This window comes from Melanostigma gelatinosum (assembly GCF_949748355.1).
Source record: "Melanostigma gelatinosum genome assembly, chromosome: 5".
NCBI classification, from domain to species: domain Eukaryota; kingdom Metazoa; phylum Chordata; class Actinopteri; order Perciformes; family Zoarcidae; genus Melanostigma; species Melanostigma gelatinosum.
In genome coordinates, this window is record NC_136638.1 from 29,601,209 (window position 1) to 29,621,472 (window position 20,264).

The 20,264-nt window shown below is 42.3% G+C and overlaps 1 protein-coding gene across 1 annotated transcript; it reads left to right on the top strand.

Annotated features, from left to right (window-relative positions):
- Nucleotides 1-360: 360 nt before the first annotated feature.
- On the top strand, nucleotides 361-19,031 carry tbc1d2 (TBC1 domain family, member 2). The gene is made up of 17 exons (XM_079268432.1): nucleotides 361-618; nucleotides 4,691-5,833; nucleotides 6,076-6,190; nucleotides 7,896-8,016; nucleotides 8,097-8,218; nucleotides 8,340-8,560; nucleotides 8,710-8,979; nucleotides 9,488-9,592; nucleotides 9,720-9,830; nucleotides 9,916-10,088; nucleotides 10,172-10,283; nucleotides 10,520-10,717; nucleotides 10,883-11,070; nucleotides 11,157-11,277; nucleotides 11,519-11,704; nucleotides 13,267-13,388; nucleotides 18,043-19,031. Exons 2-17 carry the CDS (start codon nucleotides 4,694-4,696, stop codon nucleotides 18,242-18,244), a joined length of 3,507 nt encoding a protein of 1,168 aa, XP_079124558.1. The 5' UTR covers nucleotides 361-618; nucleotides 4,691-4,693; the 3' UTR covers nucleotides 18,245-19,031.
- The last annotated feature ends 1,233 nt before the right edge of the window (nucleotides 19,032-20,264 follow it).

Here is a 20,264-nt window from a genome sequence, read left to right on the forward strand (position 1 = left end):
TCTAAAGGTGCTTCAAATTCTACGAATAAACAGCCGGTTTCATGGATTGTGAGATAATATAATATATTATAATATTACACAAATATGAAGATTCAGACTCATAATTCAGAATAAAAGAGTTTAGACAGACAAATACAATAAATCACTGACTGTGTTCGTGTTTTAATTAATATATCATATTTCCTCATAATAGCGCCAGTGACATCACTTTACCGGATATCACATGAATAAATCACATCTGTCATCTTTTATTTTGAAAAGTAATGAGCGAGAACACGTCGAAACCAACTCTTATTGTGACATAAAACGGAAGTTATCGCAGTGCGTTGATGATTTGTTGAGAGCAGAAGAGAAAAGAACGTAACCAGCTCGAGACACCAGGAAGAGAAGATAACCCGGAGTAAAGCGGGGAAGAAGAGGAATAATAATAATAATAATAATAATAATAATAATAATAATAATAATAATAGGAAAAGGAGGCGAAGAAGAATAAGAAGAACAAGAGGAACAATAGAATAAGAAACAGTCTCAGTCTGAGTTTAAGAACAGGATCCAGACCAGCGAGGTGTGTTCAGGCCACGCCCCTTCAGGTAAACGCTCAGGTGCGTTTTTGAACAGGTGAGGACACGCAGAAACACAGTGTGTGCGTGCATGTTTTCTGTGACTCTGGAATCTCAGCTGTGAAGTGTTAATTGTTGGAATGCTGTTAAGCATTCCAACATTCCAACAATTTCGAACCTTATTTCGAACTATTCGAACTATTTCGAACCTTTAAACTTTTTGAATTATTAAGCTTTCAGTAACTTTATTTTTGAATGGGATCTCTATGGAGAATATTTACAAATCCTCTTAAACTTCTTCAACTTTCAAATCCTTCAACTTCCTCATACTTTCAGCTACAGACACCATTTCAACGTTCAAATGTTGAGAAAACCCTCAACTATTGCCAACATGATTCAGCTTTTTGATATCTTTTAAACTTTTTGAACTGCAGCAATTTAACTTTTATGATTTTTCAGCAATTTTCTGACTTTATAATGGGTGTGTATTGTGCAGCTTAGAGTGCGTGATGTCACCGCTAGAGCAGCTTGAGATTCTTGTGAAAAAAACATTTGTATTTTGCCACTGTGTCCACAATCTTCACTCTTCATGCATAATTTCTGGATGTAGAAGTAGCTAATATTGTCCTTGTCGTAGATAAATTACTGTGGAATCCCACAGATTTCCACATTTGACACGGAAGCCGTTAATTGAGAGGAAAACCAACTTTCTGCTCCATAGAGACCAATGTTAAATTTTGCTTCAAAAACATCTTCCACAGAACACGGTGCCCCATTTCTAGATCGCCAGTTAAGCCACATTTTTTACACTACAGACACAATTTTTACAGGATCTGTTCTTCAACTCATTCTTCCCCTCAATTATTAATATCGGGGCAATAGGAGCTACGGTTATGGGAGTTCTGAGGATTTGTTTGAGAGGTGTTTCCCTGTTTTATCTCCATGAAATGGCTTCAGGCACACAGGTGTTTGCGATTGAGCCAATTAGTGATGTTGATAAACACACAGACTCACAGACACACGCGCACATACACTCCTCTCCCTCTCTCTCTCTGTGTCTGTGTCTCTCTCTCTCCCTCTCTCTCTCTCTGTGTCTCTCATACAGTCATTCAGGTCTTAGGGATCTTTAGAGGCCCCACACACACACACACACACACCATTTTAAAATAAAAGCCGCACGCACATGATTTGTTGCAGCTGTTACGTGTTGCATCTCGGCCAATCAGACATGAGTATTCTGATAAGTTTCCTGATTCGAGTGACATTTACACACACACAAGAGGGAGAGACGAGGAAAGACATGGCAGAGCAGGACAACAGTCATGTAAGCTGTAAAAGATAAAACATCGGACAATCTCCAAATGAGAAAGTTTGCCAGAGATATCAGAGTCTCTCTCTCTCTCTCTCTCTCTCTCTCTCTCTCTCTCTCTCTCTCTCTCTCTCACAAATTCTTTATTCTCTCTCTCTCTCCCTGTCTATGTCTCTCTCTCATACAGTCATTCAGGTCTTAGAGACTTTTAGAGGAACCCCCCCCACACACACACCCCATTTCAAAATAAAAGCCCCAAAGAGTGAATTCTAATTGAAATGCTTGTGATGAAGCCAGGCATTTAATAACCTCTGTTTATGTGTGTCAGACGTTGTGATTATGTCTCCTCTCCCCCCCACCCAGCACCACCCTTTCAAAATAAAAGCCCCATGGATTGACTGTATTTAAACAAGCTCAAAATTTGGCTTTTTTGTTGAAATGACTTTTCACTTCTCTCTCTCTCTCTCTCATACAGTCATTCAGGTCTTAGGGATCTTTAGAGGTCTTTCCCCCCTCCTCCACCCCCCCCCCCACACACACACATACACACACACGCCATTTTTAAATAAAAGCCCCACAGAATGAATCCTAACTGAAATGCTTGTGATGAGCCTGTCATTTAATAACCGGTTTGTGTTTATCTAACATTATGATTCTGTCTCCTCTCCCCTTCTCCCCCACACCCCACACCACATTTCAAAATAAAAGCCCCAGAGAGTGAATTCTAACTGAACTGCTTGTGATGAAGCCTGTCATTTAATAACCTCTGTTTATGTGTCAAACATGATGATTATGTCTCCTCTCCCCCTCCCTCCCCCACCCAGTCCCACCCTTTCAAAATAAAAGCCTCATGGATTAACTGTATTTAAACGTTTCGCTCAAAATTTGGCTTTTTTGTTGAAATAATGAATGCTCTTACTAATACTGTGACAAGTACTACTACTGCTAATATTTCTAGTATTACCACTACTACTACAACTTTTGCTGTCGCTACTATTACTACTACTGCTACTGCTATTACTGCTACCATAAATATTATTACTACCACTACTGCTATTACTACCACTACCACTACTATTATTACTGATACCACAACTGCTAATACTGCTATTCCTGCTACTACCAGTACTAATAACCAGTACTAATACTACTACAGCTATTAGTACGACTGCTGATACTACTACTTCTACTACTTCTTCTAATTACAAATACTTTGACGACAACTTCTACTACTACTGCTACTACAAATATCACTACTGCTACAACTAGTACTTGTTCAAATGCTACTCATACTTATACTGCGAATAATACTTCTACTACTACTACAACAAATATCACTACTGCTGGAATTCTTTTAAGCTACAGAAACCGTTCGAATATCAAAATGTTCAGCTCTTTCAGGAGAGGGGTGACATAACTGCATATTTGTAGTCTTTTTGGATTATTCAGCTTTTTGCAATTCTTTTTTAAATTGGATATCTATTTTCAGCAATGTTTTTGAGATTCATTTCAGCTTTCAGCATTCCAACGCATTTTCAGCAGGAATTGCATTTTCTAGTTATTATTACTGTCAGTGTTTATTGTTATTATCAGTTGTTTCTCATTATCTGTCATCATCATAGAACATATAAAGTTGTAGAATATTTAAATAATATATAAAGTTATATAATAGTGTTGTAGAATCAATGTTGTGACGTGTTTCCTAATGTAGCACCCCGTTGGCTCAAAACACCGTAAAGGCACGTACATGCAAAAGGCAGTTATGAAAATATCAATCTTTATTTGTACAAACATAACTCTGTGGTGTAACCAGTGACAGCTGGTTTAGCGGGCAGGAGGAGTTCACAGACCAGGTGTCCAGAGAGGCCTCACAAAGAATTTAAAGAAAAGAAACCAAAGACCAGCATCCCCCCCGCCCCCCCAGCTACCGTTGGGTGCTCAGGAAGCTCTAAAAAAACACAAATACAACATTACAGATTTCTTAATTATATACCGAATTTCCCCAGCACATGATATACAAAATGAAAAACCATTCCACTATAAACATATATACCTGAACCAGCCAACCCCCAAACACACGCTGATGGACTCGGTGATGCCGGAGAGAAAGACAAAGACCACGATCTGCCAGCAGGTGCATCTTTTCACCTAATCAGGGCCCGTGCACCCCATTACCGGTCCGGCGGACCCAATAGTTTCACCCCGTCAGTTCCACTTGGTTACACTGATAAGGGCGGAACTAACAGACACTTCCTGTCATTAAGTGTCATTGCTGCTGAAATCATTTCCTGCAGTTTGAATGTGTTCAGTGAGTCTGACAGAAAAACAAGAAGTTACTTCAGTAAAACTGTGTTTAAATACTTAAGAAGTACAAAATACTGCCTTCATCCATCATGATGTCTTTATTATGTTTTATCATTTAAAGTTATAACAAGATGAATTATTCTCTTTCTTCCTCCTATAAATAGAAAGTAAACTAAAGTTGTGACTGAAGAAGAACTTCTATCTCCAGATTTTAGGATTTTAATGAGTTTGATCACTTGAAGAAGAAGATCTGGTGTTTCATGAATATGAATAATGCTCCTCTGACTTTAGGAGATTAAAACAAGACATAAAGTAGTTCAATATTAAACCAGTTGATGTTTTCCTAACCAGTGAAACCATCCCAGTCAGAGACTCTACCCCCCAAAGACTGTTTGTAGAGTCAGAACCAGGTCAATCATTGAGTTTTCTTAGATGCTGATAACTCAAACACGCTCCTTATGTTCCCAACACTGCAACATAAAGACATCGGTACATTTCTTTCTCTCTCTGTTTTTAGAGGATGGATGAAAGCAGCTCAACAGGAAGTCACAGCGCCACCTCGTCTCGCCGGCTTCCTGCTGACGAGCTTCAACCAGCTGATTGGATCTCAGCTTCTGAGGAGACCCCCCAGGGTCCTACAGAGACCCCCCAGGGTCCTACAGAGAACCCCCAGAGTCCTGCAAAGAAACGTCTGACTCCTGCAGAGACTGAACAGAATGAAGAAGAGTCCTGCAGAGAAACCAGACCATCTGCAGAGAGACCTGACCATCTGCGTCTCACCGAACACAGAATCCACAAGGATCCTGCGACTTATAAACAGAAATTAGAAGATTCTCAAACCAAACAAGATCAACTAAAACCAAATGGTTTTATTGAGGAACAAAAACTGAGGAAAAAAGAAGATCAGGCTTCTCCAACTAGACCAGATCAAACTAAACTAGGTCCTACAGAGCAACAGAAAACTAAAGAGTCTCCTCCAAAGGATCAACCAGAACCAGATCCACTTAAACCAGATCCACTAAAACCAGATCCTCTTCTCGAGCTCCACATCTCTGAGTCCAAAGACCAGCAGAACCACCAGGATCCACCTTCAGAGAAACTCATTTCAACCTCACCTGAGAGGCATCAGGACCACCAAGATCCTCCTCCTCACCTGAACATCCATTGGGCTCCTCCTCCTTCTTACCTGAACATCCATCAGGCTCCTCCTCCTCCTCACCTCAACACCCAGCGGGCTCCTCCTCCTTACCTGAGCACCCAGAGGCCATCTCTTCACCTGAACACCCACCAGGTTCCTCCTCCTCCACCTCACCTAACCTACCAGCAGGCTCCTCCTCCTCCTCACCTGAACCCAGTCCAGGCTCCGCCTCTCATCAAAGAGGTGTTCTGTGACCAGGTGGGGCCGCGACCTCTGGTTTCTTCTTCAGGTGACCCTAAACTGTGCGGCTTCCTGCAGAAGCAGGGGGGCCCCCTGAGGGCCTGGAAGCAGCGTTGGTTCACCTACGAGGAGAAGAAGAACCAGCTGTTCTACTACCGCACGCCGCAGGATGTGACGCCGCTCGGCCAGGTGGAGCTCTGCAGCGCCACCTTCAGCTATCCGCTGAAGGCTGAGAGGGGTTCCTTCCACATCAGGACACCTGAACGCACCTTCATCCTCAAGGTAGGAGGAGTCACAGTCCGTCAGGGACCGTCTCTGTCATAAAATATATTATATATATTATATATAATATATAATATGTAATAACAAGCATCTCACCTGGTTTAATGAGGTTCCAATGAGTTCATATTCACACATCGTATACAACAAGCATTCACGCTCCCGTTGAAGAGCAGCTGCAAATCAAACTTTAAATGTGCGCGTCTTAATTAATTAATTATGTTATGCTTGATATTCCACTGCAGGCCGTGAGCCAGGACCTGATGCTCTATTGGCTGCAGCAGCTGCAGGTGAGACGCTGGCGGCACAGACGGAATTCCACCTGTCGAGACCCGACAAACAACAACAACGACACTGCAGGTAAGAAATGAGGAGACAACCTCCAGTTCTTTAAAGTGAAATCAAAGCCTCATGTGTTAAAGCTGCATTCTCTCTAGTGGGCGACTGTGGCTAAGTGGATAGCAGGGCCGTCTTTCAATCAGAGGGTCGGCGGTTCGATCCCCGGCTCTGCTAGTCGCATGTCGATGTGTCCTTGAGCAAGACACTTAACCCCACAATGTCTCCCGTAGTTGAGCCTACGGTGTAGAAATGTGATCGACTCTGAATTGTAAGTCGCTTTGGATAAAAGCGTCTGCTAAATGACTGTAATGTAATGGAGTGTCCACCAGGGGGCGACTCCTCTGGTTGTATAGAAGTCTGTGAGAAAATTACTCTACTTCTCTCTTGATTTATTACCTCAGTAAACATGAGTTTATGGTCTCAATCTCTAGAATTGAGACCAATTCTTGGTCGGGGAAGAACTCTGACAAGCGTTTGCAAGATCAGAGGGAATGGTGGAAAGGCCTAAAGAAGAAGAAGAAGGCCACGTGTGAGCCAGGGCATCTTGACCCAGAGGACTGGTCCTCTCCGTCAGGGAGAACCAGTGGGGGCAGTGGGTTGACATTACGTCTGGATGCAGCCGCCACTCCCCCGGTGGAGGCTTGTGACGGGACAGGAAATCCACAACCTGGTTCCGTTCTCAAGTCAGAAGGGCACGGTGATACCCGTAGTAAGTTCTGCGGATCTGGTGCCCCCTTGATGGTTTATGTGAAAACACAGCAGAGGTGTTGTCCGACCGGACAAGCACATGCTTTCCCTTCAAATATGGCAGGAAGTGTTTGAGCGCTAGCTCTAGAACATTGACCTGCCCATGCCACCTTGAGCAGACAACTGCCCCCAAGCAGTTCTGTTCTGCCACACAGCATCCCACCTTGAGAGGCAGGTATATGTTGTGACAATCTCCCGGCGGAATGGAACCGAGCCCATGGGGAAACCATTTGCCAGATGTGCCCTCTGTAAAATAAATGTTAGGGTGGACGCCGCCCAAGGGTCCGAAGCATGAGCTGCCCAGTAGCTGATCTGCATCTGGGAGAAAGAACGACAGCCGGCCCGGAGACATCATCTCCTGGCCCCCCTGCCTCTGGAGGCTTTGGGGGGGCAACTGTTAGTCCCCAAGTTCGGCGGTTGCCTGGCGGACTTAGGTAGGGTTGTATTGGTAGCGGGTCGTCCGGCAACCACAAGGTCGGCGGTTCGATCCTTGGCTGCTACGAGTCCTGTGCCGAAGTGTCCTTGAGCAAGACACTGAACCCCTAACTGCTTCCCGGGCGCTTCTCAGCAGCTCACTGCTCCCAATAAGCTCGGGATGGGTTCAATGCAGAGGTTACATTTCATGTATGTGTATATGTATATGACGACTCTGATAAAATCTTAAGCTTATGCTACCATGGTAGCTAGCCTGCGTAGCGAGAAGATGAAAAAGGACTGATCTCAGGATGACACCGGAACTTAGAGACGACGGGGGTCATCCGAGGTCACAGGTGACTTGGTTGATATAAAGACTCGACCTGCACATGCGCGAGACGGAAGACATCAAGTGTTCAGCATTCCCTCTGGCGGTCAGTAAGGATGAAATAGAGCTACATTAATGTGAAACAATTGTCAAAAAGTGAATGAATGTATGATCAAGACTACAGATTATTGATCATGTGATGTTAATGTTGATCATCCTCTGATCTTTATTCTGCAGACAACTTCCTGTCCGTGTTGACCGGCCCGCTGGGTCTGGTGGGCGAGGAGGCCGCTAACGTCCCGTCACCGAGGACGCCGCTCGCCAACATGTCGCTCAAACACCCACTCATCGAGATCCAGTGAGTGTTTAATGTCAGAGCCCGACTGAGACTACGTTTCCCATGAGCCCCATTGATTATGATCTATGTGTGTCGGTCAGAAACTCAGTCCACAGTCTTCGTAAGAGGGTGTCTCAGGAGTTGAGTCAGAGTCAGAGTGTGTTTCATGTCGACGCTCCACAGAGGATCCCCCCAAACTCTGCAGAACCCGACAAAACTACGAGTACGTACTCTAATACAATAAGTACAATAAGTAGTACTAGTACCTCGTATACAAGGATAACTATTAATAATAATTCTATAAGTATATATTCTATAACACTGTCACATGTCATTCTCTCCAGCTCTGTCCGTTGAGACTCCGCCCCCTCTCCTCCCATTGGCTGAGTCAGCAGGTCAGGTGACCCCCGACTCACCTTCGGCGTTGGACCATCGAACCAGGAAGACGAAGACTCGCAGCTCGTCCCCCATGACGGTCGTCTGCAGAGACTCTCTTTCCTCAGACCGGACGTCTGGTCTCCAGCAGGAGAACCTGGTGCTGATGGAGGACGTCAGAGCTCAGAAGGTGATCAATAACTCTGTGATCAGATACATATTGATCGGGGGATTTAAATCCACAGGAGGATCATCAAATAATGTTGTAATGTCAGCTACAGAGAGGTGTTGCTGATAATGATAATTATTTTAATAATAATAATAATGTATCGGGTCCAGGAGCTGGTGTGGATCCTCCACAAAGCCTTGGAGGCGTCTCAGCTGGAGAAGAGAACCTGTGCAGAGTTTCTGGCAGAGAAAGACGAGCAGCAGCGTCTGGAGCTGCTGAGACATCGAGAGCGACAGGCGGCTGACCTCAGAGGTCAGCTGGAGGAGGTGAAGAAGGAGGCCGAGGACACCAAGAGGAGTCTGTCTCACAGAGACGCTCAGCTGGTCGACCTGCAGGACAACATCGGGATGCTGATCGAGAAGAACAACGCCAAGCAGGAGGTGAGTCTCACCTCAGGCCAGAACACCTGGTTCAACACCTGAGGATGAATATCTACCTAAAAACAACCCAGAATCACAGTTGTATTGTTTATCGAAGGCTATATTAATCTTTCTCACCTGGACTGAGATCAGATGATTTGTGTTTGTACATCTGTGATGTGAAGCTTGTTGAATGACTTCCTTGTTGCTGTCAGGTAATAGGCTCGTTCGACATAAGCCAGGCGTGTGCGGAATCGATCACCGGCGATCGGCGCACAATGCATGCTGGGTAGATTTGTGTCCGACTTGCTCTGACGTCATGAACACGTGCGTAACGATGATCTCATGTGAGCGAGGCGGCCGCAGATTGTAGAGCCAGGCGCTGTGTGTGTATATGTGTGTATATATATATATATATGTATATATATATATATATATATATATATATATATATGTATATGTGTGATCATAAATATATATGTGATCATAAAGCTCTCTGATCAGGTGACTTCCTGTTGTTTCCTGTCAGGTGATCATAAAGCTCTCTGATCAGGTGACTTCTCGTCTGTCCTCTGACGGCAGTTTGAACTCTCAGACCTTCAGACGGCTTCAGAGAGACATCGAAAACCTGAAGGTGGAACTCTTTGAAGCACACAAATATAATTAAATATATTTTTTATTACACCTGTATATATTGTTGTCACTCTACTGGTATCGGCCACAGAGATCCAGTATGAACTGGTTTCTCTCTGATTCTTCAGGATGACATTGAGGCGTACAAGACTCAGAACCAGTTCCTGAACTCTGAGATCCACCAGCTGACTAAACTCTGGAGGACCAGTTGTGAGCAGGAGAAGAGTCTGATGGTGAAGGTGAGTCCAGCTGGTGAACACCTTCATCAAGGTTTCGTTAAAGCTCGGCTTCAGGCTGTGTTTCCTGTCTGCTGATTGGCTGCAGTGTTCCTACCTGGAGGCCAGTCACTGCCAGGTGGAGAGCCGCTACCTGAGCGTCCTGCGGCAGCTGCAGGAGACCACGACTCTGGATCCGGTCCAGCGGGGGAAGGTCCAGAAGATGATCGAAGAGGCCCTGAAAAGGGAGCGGAAGAGCGCCCTCCAGCTTAACGTGGCCAGGTAGCTAGGACGGTCACAGCACCTGGGTGGACAGAACAGGAACACCTGGTGCATTGATTGTGTTAAATCTGTTGTATCCTCAGAGATCACGACGAGTACGGATTCAAAATCATCCCAGAATACGAGGTGGAGGACATGAAGCTGCTGGCAAAGATTCAGGCGCTGGAGATCCGCTCACACAACCTGCTGCATCAGGTAGGAACCCTCACCTGTAGATCTTTGTACCTGTAGACCTTTGTACCTCTAGACCTGTAGAAATGTGTTCCTGTGTACCTGGAGACCTGTGTACCTGTGGCCCATCAGATCAGCTGTCCAACAATGAACAGATTGTGATCGATGGTCCTCACAGGTACACAGATGTGTGGTTGTGTCCTCTGAGGAAGTCGATGTAACAGGATGTTTATTTAAAGTCTCTGGGTTTCTACCTGCAGGAAGGTGCAGAGCGCTACCTGTTGAGTCGCTGGGCTCAGTACCTCACCGGCAGGTCAGATGACCTCAGTCCCTCACCTGAGCTCAAAGGTCTGCTGCGAGGCGGCATCCCTCAGGAGTACCGACAGCGGGTGTGGCGCTGGGTGGTCCGAGCCAGAACCAGGACCATCAGGGAGCGTCACCCACATCGCTACCAGCAGGTGTGCAGGAAGTCCACACCTGTCCCACACCTGTCCCACACCTGATCCGCACCTGATCCACACCTGATCCATCCTACACACTTGTCCACAGTGTCACCTGTTCACACCTGGATGTAGGAACATGTTGTTAATGACCTCGCAGTAATCCAGCTGCTGTGTTTCCAGCTGTGTGAGAAGAGTCAAACGTGTCCTCATCCGGCCTCCAGACAAATCCAGCTGGACCTCCATCGCACCTTGACAACCAATCAGCACTTCTCCTCACCCTCTAACCCCGCCCTCCAGCAGCTCCGCCGCATCTTATTGGCCTTCTCCTGGCAGAACCCTTCTATTGGCTACTGCCAGGGACTCAACAGGTAAACATGTTTTACGTTGTCCAATCCCTGGCCCCCAAATCCAGGTCTCATGTGACGTGCCGCGTGATCACCTGTGTGTCTCTCAGGGTGGCGGCCATTGCTCTGCTGGTCCTTCAGAGTGAAGAAGATGCCTTCTGGTGTCTGGTGGCCGTGGTGGAGTCCCTCATGCCTCAGGACTACTACACCAAGAACCTGGTGGCCTCTCAGGTACAGGAGACTAATTATTGATTAGGTACCAACGGAGAACATTGTGACATTGATCAGGAACCACAACTTCAGTTCTACACAATAATGTTTGTTTATTTCTGTGTGAAACTCATATTTCCATAAAAGCATCATCAGTGAAATGACCTCAGGTGTAAACCTGACAACCAGATACAGAGATCAGTGTTCTAGATCTATCAGTGTTGTGTTGTTGATTGATTGATTATTGAGTTTCTGTGTTCAGGCGGACCAGCGGGTGCTGAAGGACTTTTTGGCGGAGAAGCTTCCCAGACTCTCGGCTCACTTTGAGGATCACAGCATCGACGTGTCTCTCATCACCTTCAACTGGTTCCTGGTGGTTTTTGTGGAGAGTCTGCCAAGCGACATCCTGCTGCCGCTGTGGGACGCCTTCCTGTACGAGGGCACCAAGGTATCGAACCCACAAACACACCACCACAGAAACACAGAAAAAATACAGTTATATAGAAACAGACAAAATACATGAGAAATACAGATAAAAATACAGAAATACATTTAATAAAAACACGTAAATAATCGGACTCAAAACTATAAAAGTGCTCACAGAGTTTAGATCTGATCCAGGTGCATTACGACGACTTCAGCTGTAATGTATGATTGAATTTACACAAACAAAGCATCATACATGTTTTTCACTTTCACACAACCGACACGCTGTCATTGAGATCAATGTCCTCACTTTGTTTAAGTGTCCTCACTTTGTTTAAGTGTCCTCACTTTGTTCAAGTGTCCTCACTTTGTTCAAGTGTCCTCACTTTGTTTGAGTGTCCTGACTTTGTTCGAGTGTCCTCACTTTGTTCAAGTGTCCTCACTTTGTTTAAGTGTCCTCACTTTGTTTAAGTGTCCTCACTTTGTTTGAGTGGCCTCACTTTGTTTGAGTGTCCTCACTTTGTTTAAGTGTCCTGACTTTGTTTGAGTGTCCTCACTTTGTTTGAGTGTCCTCACTTTGTTCAAGTGTCCTCACTTTGTTCAAGTGTCCTCACTTTGTTTAAGTGTCCTCACTTTGTTTGAGTGGCCTCACTTTGTTTAAGTGTCCTCACTTTGTTTAAGTGTCCTGACTTTGTTTGAGTGTCCTCACTTTGTTTGAGTGTCCTCACTTTGTTCGAGTGTCCTCACTTTGTTCAAGTGTCCTCACTTTGTTCAAGTGTCCTCACTTTGTTCAAGTGTCCTCACTTTGTTCAAATGTCCTCACTTTGTTCAAGTGTCCTCACTTTGTTCAAGTGTCCGCACTTTGTTCAAGTGTCCGCACTTTGTTCAAGTGTCCGCACTTTGTTCAAGTGTCCTCACTTTGTTCAAGTGTCCTCACTTTGTTCAAGTGTCCTCACTTTGTTCAAGTGTCCTCACTTTGTTTCAGTGTCTTCACTTTGTTTGAATGTCCTCACTTTGTTTGAATGTCCTCACTTTGTTTGTGTCCTCACTTTGTTCAAGTGTCCTCACTTTGTTTAAGTGTCTTCACTTTGTTTAAGTGTCCTCACTTTGTTTAAGTGTCTTCACTTTGTTTCAGTGTCTTCACTTTGTTTCAGTGTCCTCACTTTATTCAAGTGTCCTCACTTTGTTCAAGTGTCCTCACTTTGTTCAAGTGTCCTCACTTTGTTCAAGTGTCCTCACTTTGTTTAAATGTCTTCACTTTGTTTCAGTGTCTTCACTTTGTTCAAGTGTCCTCACTTTGTTCAAGTGTCCTCACTTTGTTCAAGTGTCCTCACTTTGTTCAAGTGTCCTCACTTTGTTTGAGTGTCTTCACTTTGTTTGAATGTCCTCACTTTGTTTCAGTGTCTTCACTTTGTTTGAATGTCCTCACTTTGTTTAAGTGTCCTCACTTTGTTTGAGTGTCCTCACTTGTCTTAAATTAAACAATTCATTCATTTGATCAACTCAACAGCAAACATTGTTTAAATATTGTCAGTAGAATGAAAGCTGACTTGAGTCTCACCTGTGTGTGCTTTGGTGCTGCAGGTTATCTTCAGGTACGCTCTGGCTCTATTCAAATACAAAGAGGACGACGTGCTGAAGATCCACGATGGCGTGGAGATCTACCAGTACCTGCGCTTCTTCACCAAGACCATCTGTGACGGCAGGTAAAGACTCACCTGGTGCGACTCTTTATGAAAGGATCCTCATTGTTGAGATGCTGCCACCTGCTGGAGCTCAGTTACAGCTGCAGAGCTCTTGGTGTCAACACATCAAATCCACTCTCTGTTCTGAATTCTGCTTTAAGAAAACTGCCGATCACATGTCCAGTGAGACAAAGTCACAAACTACACGACAGCTATGAGTGCAATGTACTGCATCATCTAGTGTATAGTACACAGTATATAGTACACAGTATATAGTACACAGTATATAGCACACAGTATATAGTACACAGTATATAGCACACAGTATATAGTATATAGCACACAGTATATAGCACACAGTATATAGCACACAGTATATAGTACACAGCACACAGTATATAGCACACAGTATATAGCACACAGTATATAGCACACAGTATATAGCACACAGTATATAGTACACAGTATATAGCACACAGTATATAGCACACAGTATATAGCACACCGTATATAGTACACAGTATATAGTATATAGTACACAGTATATAGTACACAGTATATAGCACACAGTATATAGTACACAGTATATAGTACACAGTATATAGCACACAGTATATAGTACACAGTATATAGTACACAGTATATAGTACACAGTATATAGCACACAGTATATAGCACACAGTATATAGCACACAGTATATAGCACACAGTATATAGCACACAGTATATAGTACACAGTATATAGCACACCGTATATAGCACACCGTATATAGTACACAGTATATAGTATATAGTACACAGTATATAGCACACAGTATATAGCACACAGTATATAGCACACAGTATATAGTACACAGTATATAGCACACAGTATATAGCACACAGTATATAGTACACCGTATATAGTACACAGTATATAGTATATAGTACACAGTATATAGTACACAGTATATAGCACACAGTATATAGTACACAGTATATAGTACACAGTATATAGCACACAGTATATAGTACACAGTATATAGCACACAGTATATAGCACACAGTATATAGTATATAGTACACAGTATATAGTACACCGTATATAGTACACAGTATATAGTATATAGTACACAGTATATAGTACACAGTATATAGTACACAGTATATAGCACACAGTATATAGTACACAGTATATAGTACACAGTGTATAGTATATAGTACACAGTATATAGCACACAGTATATAGCACACCGTATATAGTACACAGTATATAGTATATAGTACACAGTATATAGTACACAGTATATAGCACACAGTATATAGCACACAGTATATAGTATATAGTACACAGTATATAGTACACCGTATATAGTATATAGTACACAGTATATAGTACACAGTATATAGTATATAGTATATAGTACACAGTATATAGTACACAGTGTATAGTATATAGTACACAGTATATAGTACACAGTATATAGTACACAGTATATAGTACACAGTATATAGCACACAGTATATAGTACACAGTATATAGTATATAGTACACAGTATATAGTACACAGTATATAGTACACAGTATATAGCACACAGTATATAGTACACAGTATATAGTACACAGTGTATAGTATATAGTACACAGTATATAGTACACAGTATATAGTACACAGTATATAGTACACAGTATATAGTATATAGTACACAGTATATAGTACACAGTATATAGCACACAGTATATAGTACACAGTATATAGTACACAGTGTATAGTATATAGTACACAGTATATAGTACACAGTATATAGTATATAGTACACAGTGTATAGTACACAGTGTATAGTATATAGTACACAGTATATAGTACAGTGTATAGTATATAGTACACAGTGTATAGTACACAGTATATAGTACACAGTACACAGTATATAGTACACAGTATATAGTACACAGTATATAGTATATAGTACACAGTATATAGTACACAGTATATAGTACACAGTGTATAGTATATAGTACACAGTATATAGTACACAGTATATAGTATATAGTACATAGTACACAGTATATAGTACACAGTATATAGTACACAGTATATAGTATATAGTACATAGTACACAGTATATAGTACACAGTATATAGTACACAGTATATAGTACACAGTATATAGTACACAGTATATAGTACACAGTATATAGTATATAGTATATAGTACACAGTATATAGTACACAGTATATAGTACACAGTGTATAGTATATAGTACACAGTATATAGTACACAGTATATAGTACACAGTACACAGTATATAGTACACAGTATATAGTACACAGTATATAGTACACAGTATATAGCACACAGTATATAGTACACAGTGTATAGTATATAGTACACAGTATATAGTACACAGTATATAGTACACAGTATATAGTACACAGTACATAGCACACAGTATATAGCACACAGTATATAGTACACAGTATATAGCACAGTATATAGTATATAGTACACAGTATATAGTACACAGTGTATAGTATATAGTACACAGTATATAGTACACAGTATATAGTACACAGTGTATAGTATATAGTACACAGTATATAGTACACAGTATATAGTACACAGTATATAGTACACAGTATATAGTACACAGTATATAGTACACAGTACACAGTATATAGTACACAGTATATAGTACACAGTATATAGTACAGTGTATAGTATATAGTACACAGTGTATATAGTACACAGTATATAGTACACAGTATGTAGCACACAGTGTATAGTATATAGCACACAGTATATAGTACATAGTATATAGTACACAGTACACAGTATATCGTACACAGTATATCGTACACAGTATATAGTATATAGTATACAGTACACAGTATATAGTACACAGTATATAGTACAGTATATAGTACACAGTACACAGTATATAGTACAGTATATAGTACACAGTATATAGTACACAGTATATAGTATGTAGTATATAGTACACAGTATATAGTATACAGTACACAGTGTATAGTTTATAGTGTATAGTACACAGTACACAGTATATAGTTTATAGTGTATAGTACACAGTACACAGTATATAGTTTATAGTGTATAGTACACAGTACACAGTATATAGTTTATAGTGTATAGTACACAGTACACAGTACACAGTATATAGTTTATAGTGTATAGTACACAGTATACAGTACACAGTGCACAGTATATAGCATGTGTCAAACTCAAGGCCCGCGGGCCGAATCCGGCCCACAACGTCATTTTATGTGGCCCGCGAATCCGCCAGCAAAAACAAAAAAATCTTTTTTTTCTTTTTGGAAAAATAATTAAAAGTTAGACTTGAAAATAAAAGTATCCCCATGGTCGAAATGATGAGATAGAAAGTTGAAATGATGAGATAGCATGTTGTCTGTGTACCGACATTAAAACTATCACAACAGGTGGACAGGAGAGGCAACAGCCCGAAAAGAGGTTTTCCAACGATTGAAAAAGATCCACAAATAATCCCAAAATGTCCACGAAGAGAAAGATTGATGCAGAGGGAAGAAAATGTAATGAAAGATGTGAAAGTGAATACATGTTTGTGCTTCAAGGAGAACAACGGGTCTGTCTTCTGTGTTATGAGGCGTGTCGGTGATGAAGGATACAATTCTCCAAACACGGAGCTAAATTTAGCCTCCAAGAAAAACATCAAACTGTCCAAGAATTAAAAGGCAGACTGCAATCACAGCAGAATATCTTCACACAGCTACAGCCCAGTGCATGCTGAAGGTATGTGAGCAGAGCTCCGACCAGATACAGACTTTTACAAATGTCAGTTTGTGAAGAAACACCATCGCAGACCGAGTTGATGAACTAGCAGCAATCTAACAACACAGCAGCTAAGAGACGAGCAGGTACTTGTGTTTGTAATGAACTGTTGATGAAAGCACAGACAACACGGATACATCATCTATCATGTTCATCAGACCTGACTCTCAGTGAGCAGCTCTTGGATGTAGCTGCATGCACAGGACGACGACAGGGAGGAACATTAGTGATGCAGAGAGGTGAACAAACGGCTTTGAACAAAGTTAATGTCAGAACTTGTGTTTGATATTTGTCTTTGTTATTTTCTTTAATAGTTTGATCTTTGATAGAGTCATGTGGGTTTCTGAACCCTCAATTAAAATGATTTTTTATAATAACAGAAATGTGTTTAATTGTCATTTTTCATTTATATAACTGCATGTACAATATGTTTACACTTGAATAAACAATAATCAAATGCAGAGAGTTATTGAACAATATGTTAGGAGAAGTTAGTTTTACAGTCTTACAGTTACAACCGGCCCTTTGAGGGACCGTGATGCTGATGTGGCCCAGAGTGAAGATGAGTTTGACAGCCCTGATATATAGTATACAGTACACAGTATATAGTTTATAGTATACAGTACACAGTATATAGTTTATAGTATACAGTACACAGTATATAGTAGTACACAGTATATAGTACACAGTACATAGTTTACAGTACACAGTATCTAGTATATAGGACGAGTCCTTTCTTTCTCTCTGTCGTTGTCCAGGCAGTATAAATAATAAAGTTTAAAGAATAAAGGCAGTAAACGTCGTCTAAAGCGTTGAAAGAGGTTTCCTGTCTGGTGGATGCAGCTGTTAATCGTGGTGTTGTCCTGCAGGAGGCTGAGCAGCATCGCCTTCAGCGACATGAACCCGTTCCCCCGCCGCCTGCTGAGGAACCGGCGAGCGCTTCACCTCACTCGCCTGCAGGGGGAGCTGCAGGAGCTGGAGGAGCAGCAGAGGGAGTTCATGACGGAGAGCGCCGAACGAAAAGACAAAGATCTCAACGCAGCGGTCAGCGAGGATGACGACGAACTCTGAGTTTATATTTAAATATTTGTGTGTGTGTGTGTGTGTGTGTGTGTGTGTGTGTGAGAATGAATATAATGGGCGCGGGGCTAAATTAAACGTTACTGAGCTCTGTGGGACCAGTGATGAAGAAGATCTGTGAAGTTTCAGTTTTATTCTCTGAAGACGAACCTTTTCAGCTTCATCAGCCGTCTCAGGAATCTGTTCTCTTCAGACCTTTAGACCTTTAGACCTTCATATCTTTAGACATTTAGACCTTCAGACCTTCATATCTTTAGACATTTAGACCTTCAGACCTTTAGACCTTCATATCTTTAGACATTTAGACCTTTAGACCTTTAGACCTTCATATCTTTAGACATTTAGACCTTCAGACCTTCATACATTTAGACCTTTAGACCTTTAGAAATTTAGACCTTCAGACATTTAGACCTTTAGACATTCAGACCTTTAGACCTTCAGACGTTCATGAGTTAAATGAGCTTTGTTAAGTTTTGACCTTTGACACTTCTGTTGCAACATGAACGAGTTAATAACCTGTTCATACATTTTGAACACAAAGTCTGACATCGTTCACTTGTTTGTTACATTCATTGTGTTTTCACTGTTTGTGTGTTTGTGTGTAAATCTTTTAAATACAATAAATAGTATTATTGCTACTCTAGTTGGCTTCGTGTTTACGTACGTAATGAAAAGTGAAACCAAGTCGAACGGGAATTCTTCAGACGAGAATCAACCTTGTGTTTGTAATGTGTCACTTCAGTCCATATCTAGTCCTGATATCTAGTCCCGATGTCTAGTCCCGATATTTACACTTGATATCTCGTCCCAATATCTAGTCCCGATGTCTAGTCCCGATGTCTAGTCCCGATATCTAGTCCCGATGTCTAGTCCCGATATCTACACTTGATATCTCGTCCCGATGTCTAGTCCCGATGTCCAGTCCCGATATCTACACTTGATATCTTGTCCCAATATCTAGTCCCGGCATCTAGTCCCGGTATCTAGTCCCGATGTCTAGTCCCGATATCTAGTCCCGATAGCTACACTTGATATCTAGTCCCGGCATCTAGTCCCGATGTCTAGTCCCGATATCTAGTCCCGATATCTAGTCCCGATGTCTAGTCCCAATATCTAGTCCCGATATCTAGTCCCGGCATCTAGTCCCGATGTCTAGTCCCGATGTCTAGTCCCGATATTTACACTTGATATCTCGTCCCAATATCTAGTCCCGATGTCTAGTCACGATGTCTAGTCCCGATATCTAGTCCCGATGTCTAGTCCCGATATCTACACTTGATATCTCGTCCCGATGTCTAGTCCCGATGTCCAGTCCCGATATCTACACTTGATATCTCGTCCCAATATCTAGTCCCGGCATCTAGTCCCGGTATCTAGTCCCGATGTCTAGTCCCGATATCTAGTCCCGATAGCTACACTTGATATCTAGTCCCGGCATCTAGTCCCGATGTCTAGTCCCGATATCTAGTCCCGATGTCTAGTCCCGATATCTAGTCCCGATGTCTAGTCCCAATATCTAGTCCCGATATCTAGTCCCGGCATCTAGTCCCGATGTCTAGTCCCGATGTCTAGTCCCGATATCTACACTTGATATCTCGTCCCGATGTCTAGTCCCGATATCGAAACTTGATATCTCGTCCCAATATCTAGTCCCGGCATCTAGTCCCGGTATCTAGTCCCGATGTCTAGTCCCGATGTCTAGTCCCGATGTCTAGTCCCGATAGCTACACTTGATATCTAGTCCCGGCATCTAGTCCCGATGTCTAGTCCCGATGTCTAGTCTTGATATCTAGTCCCGATGTCTAGTACTGATATCTAGTCCCGATGTCTAGTCTTGATATCTAGTCCCGGTGTCTAGTCCCGATGTCTAGTCCCGATGTCTAGTCTTGATATCTAGTCCCGATGTCTAGTCCTGATATCTAGTCCCGATGTCTAGTCCTGATATCTAGTCCCGATGTCTAGTCTTGATATCTAGTCCCGGTGTCTAGTCCCGATGTCTAGTCCTGATATC

Excerpts from the sequence above, each read along its gene's own strand:
- tbc1d2 (XM_079268432.1), top strand. The coding sequence starts at position 4,694 with ATGGATGAAAGCAGCTCAACAGGAAGTCACAGCGCCACCTCGTCTCGC. Across the intron at positions 8,561-8,709 it reads AGGACGTCAGAGCTCAGAAG|GAGCTGGTGTGGATCCTCCA; the intron begins GTGATCAATAAC and ends TATCGGGTCCAG. Across the intron at positions 8,980-9,487 it reads AGAACAACGCCAAGCAGGAG|GTGATCATAAAGCTCTCTGA; the intron begins GTGAGTCTCACC and ends GTTTCCTGTCAG.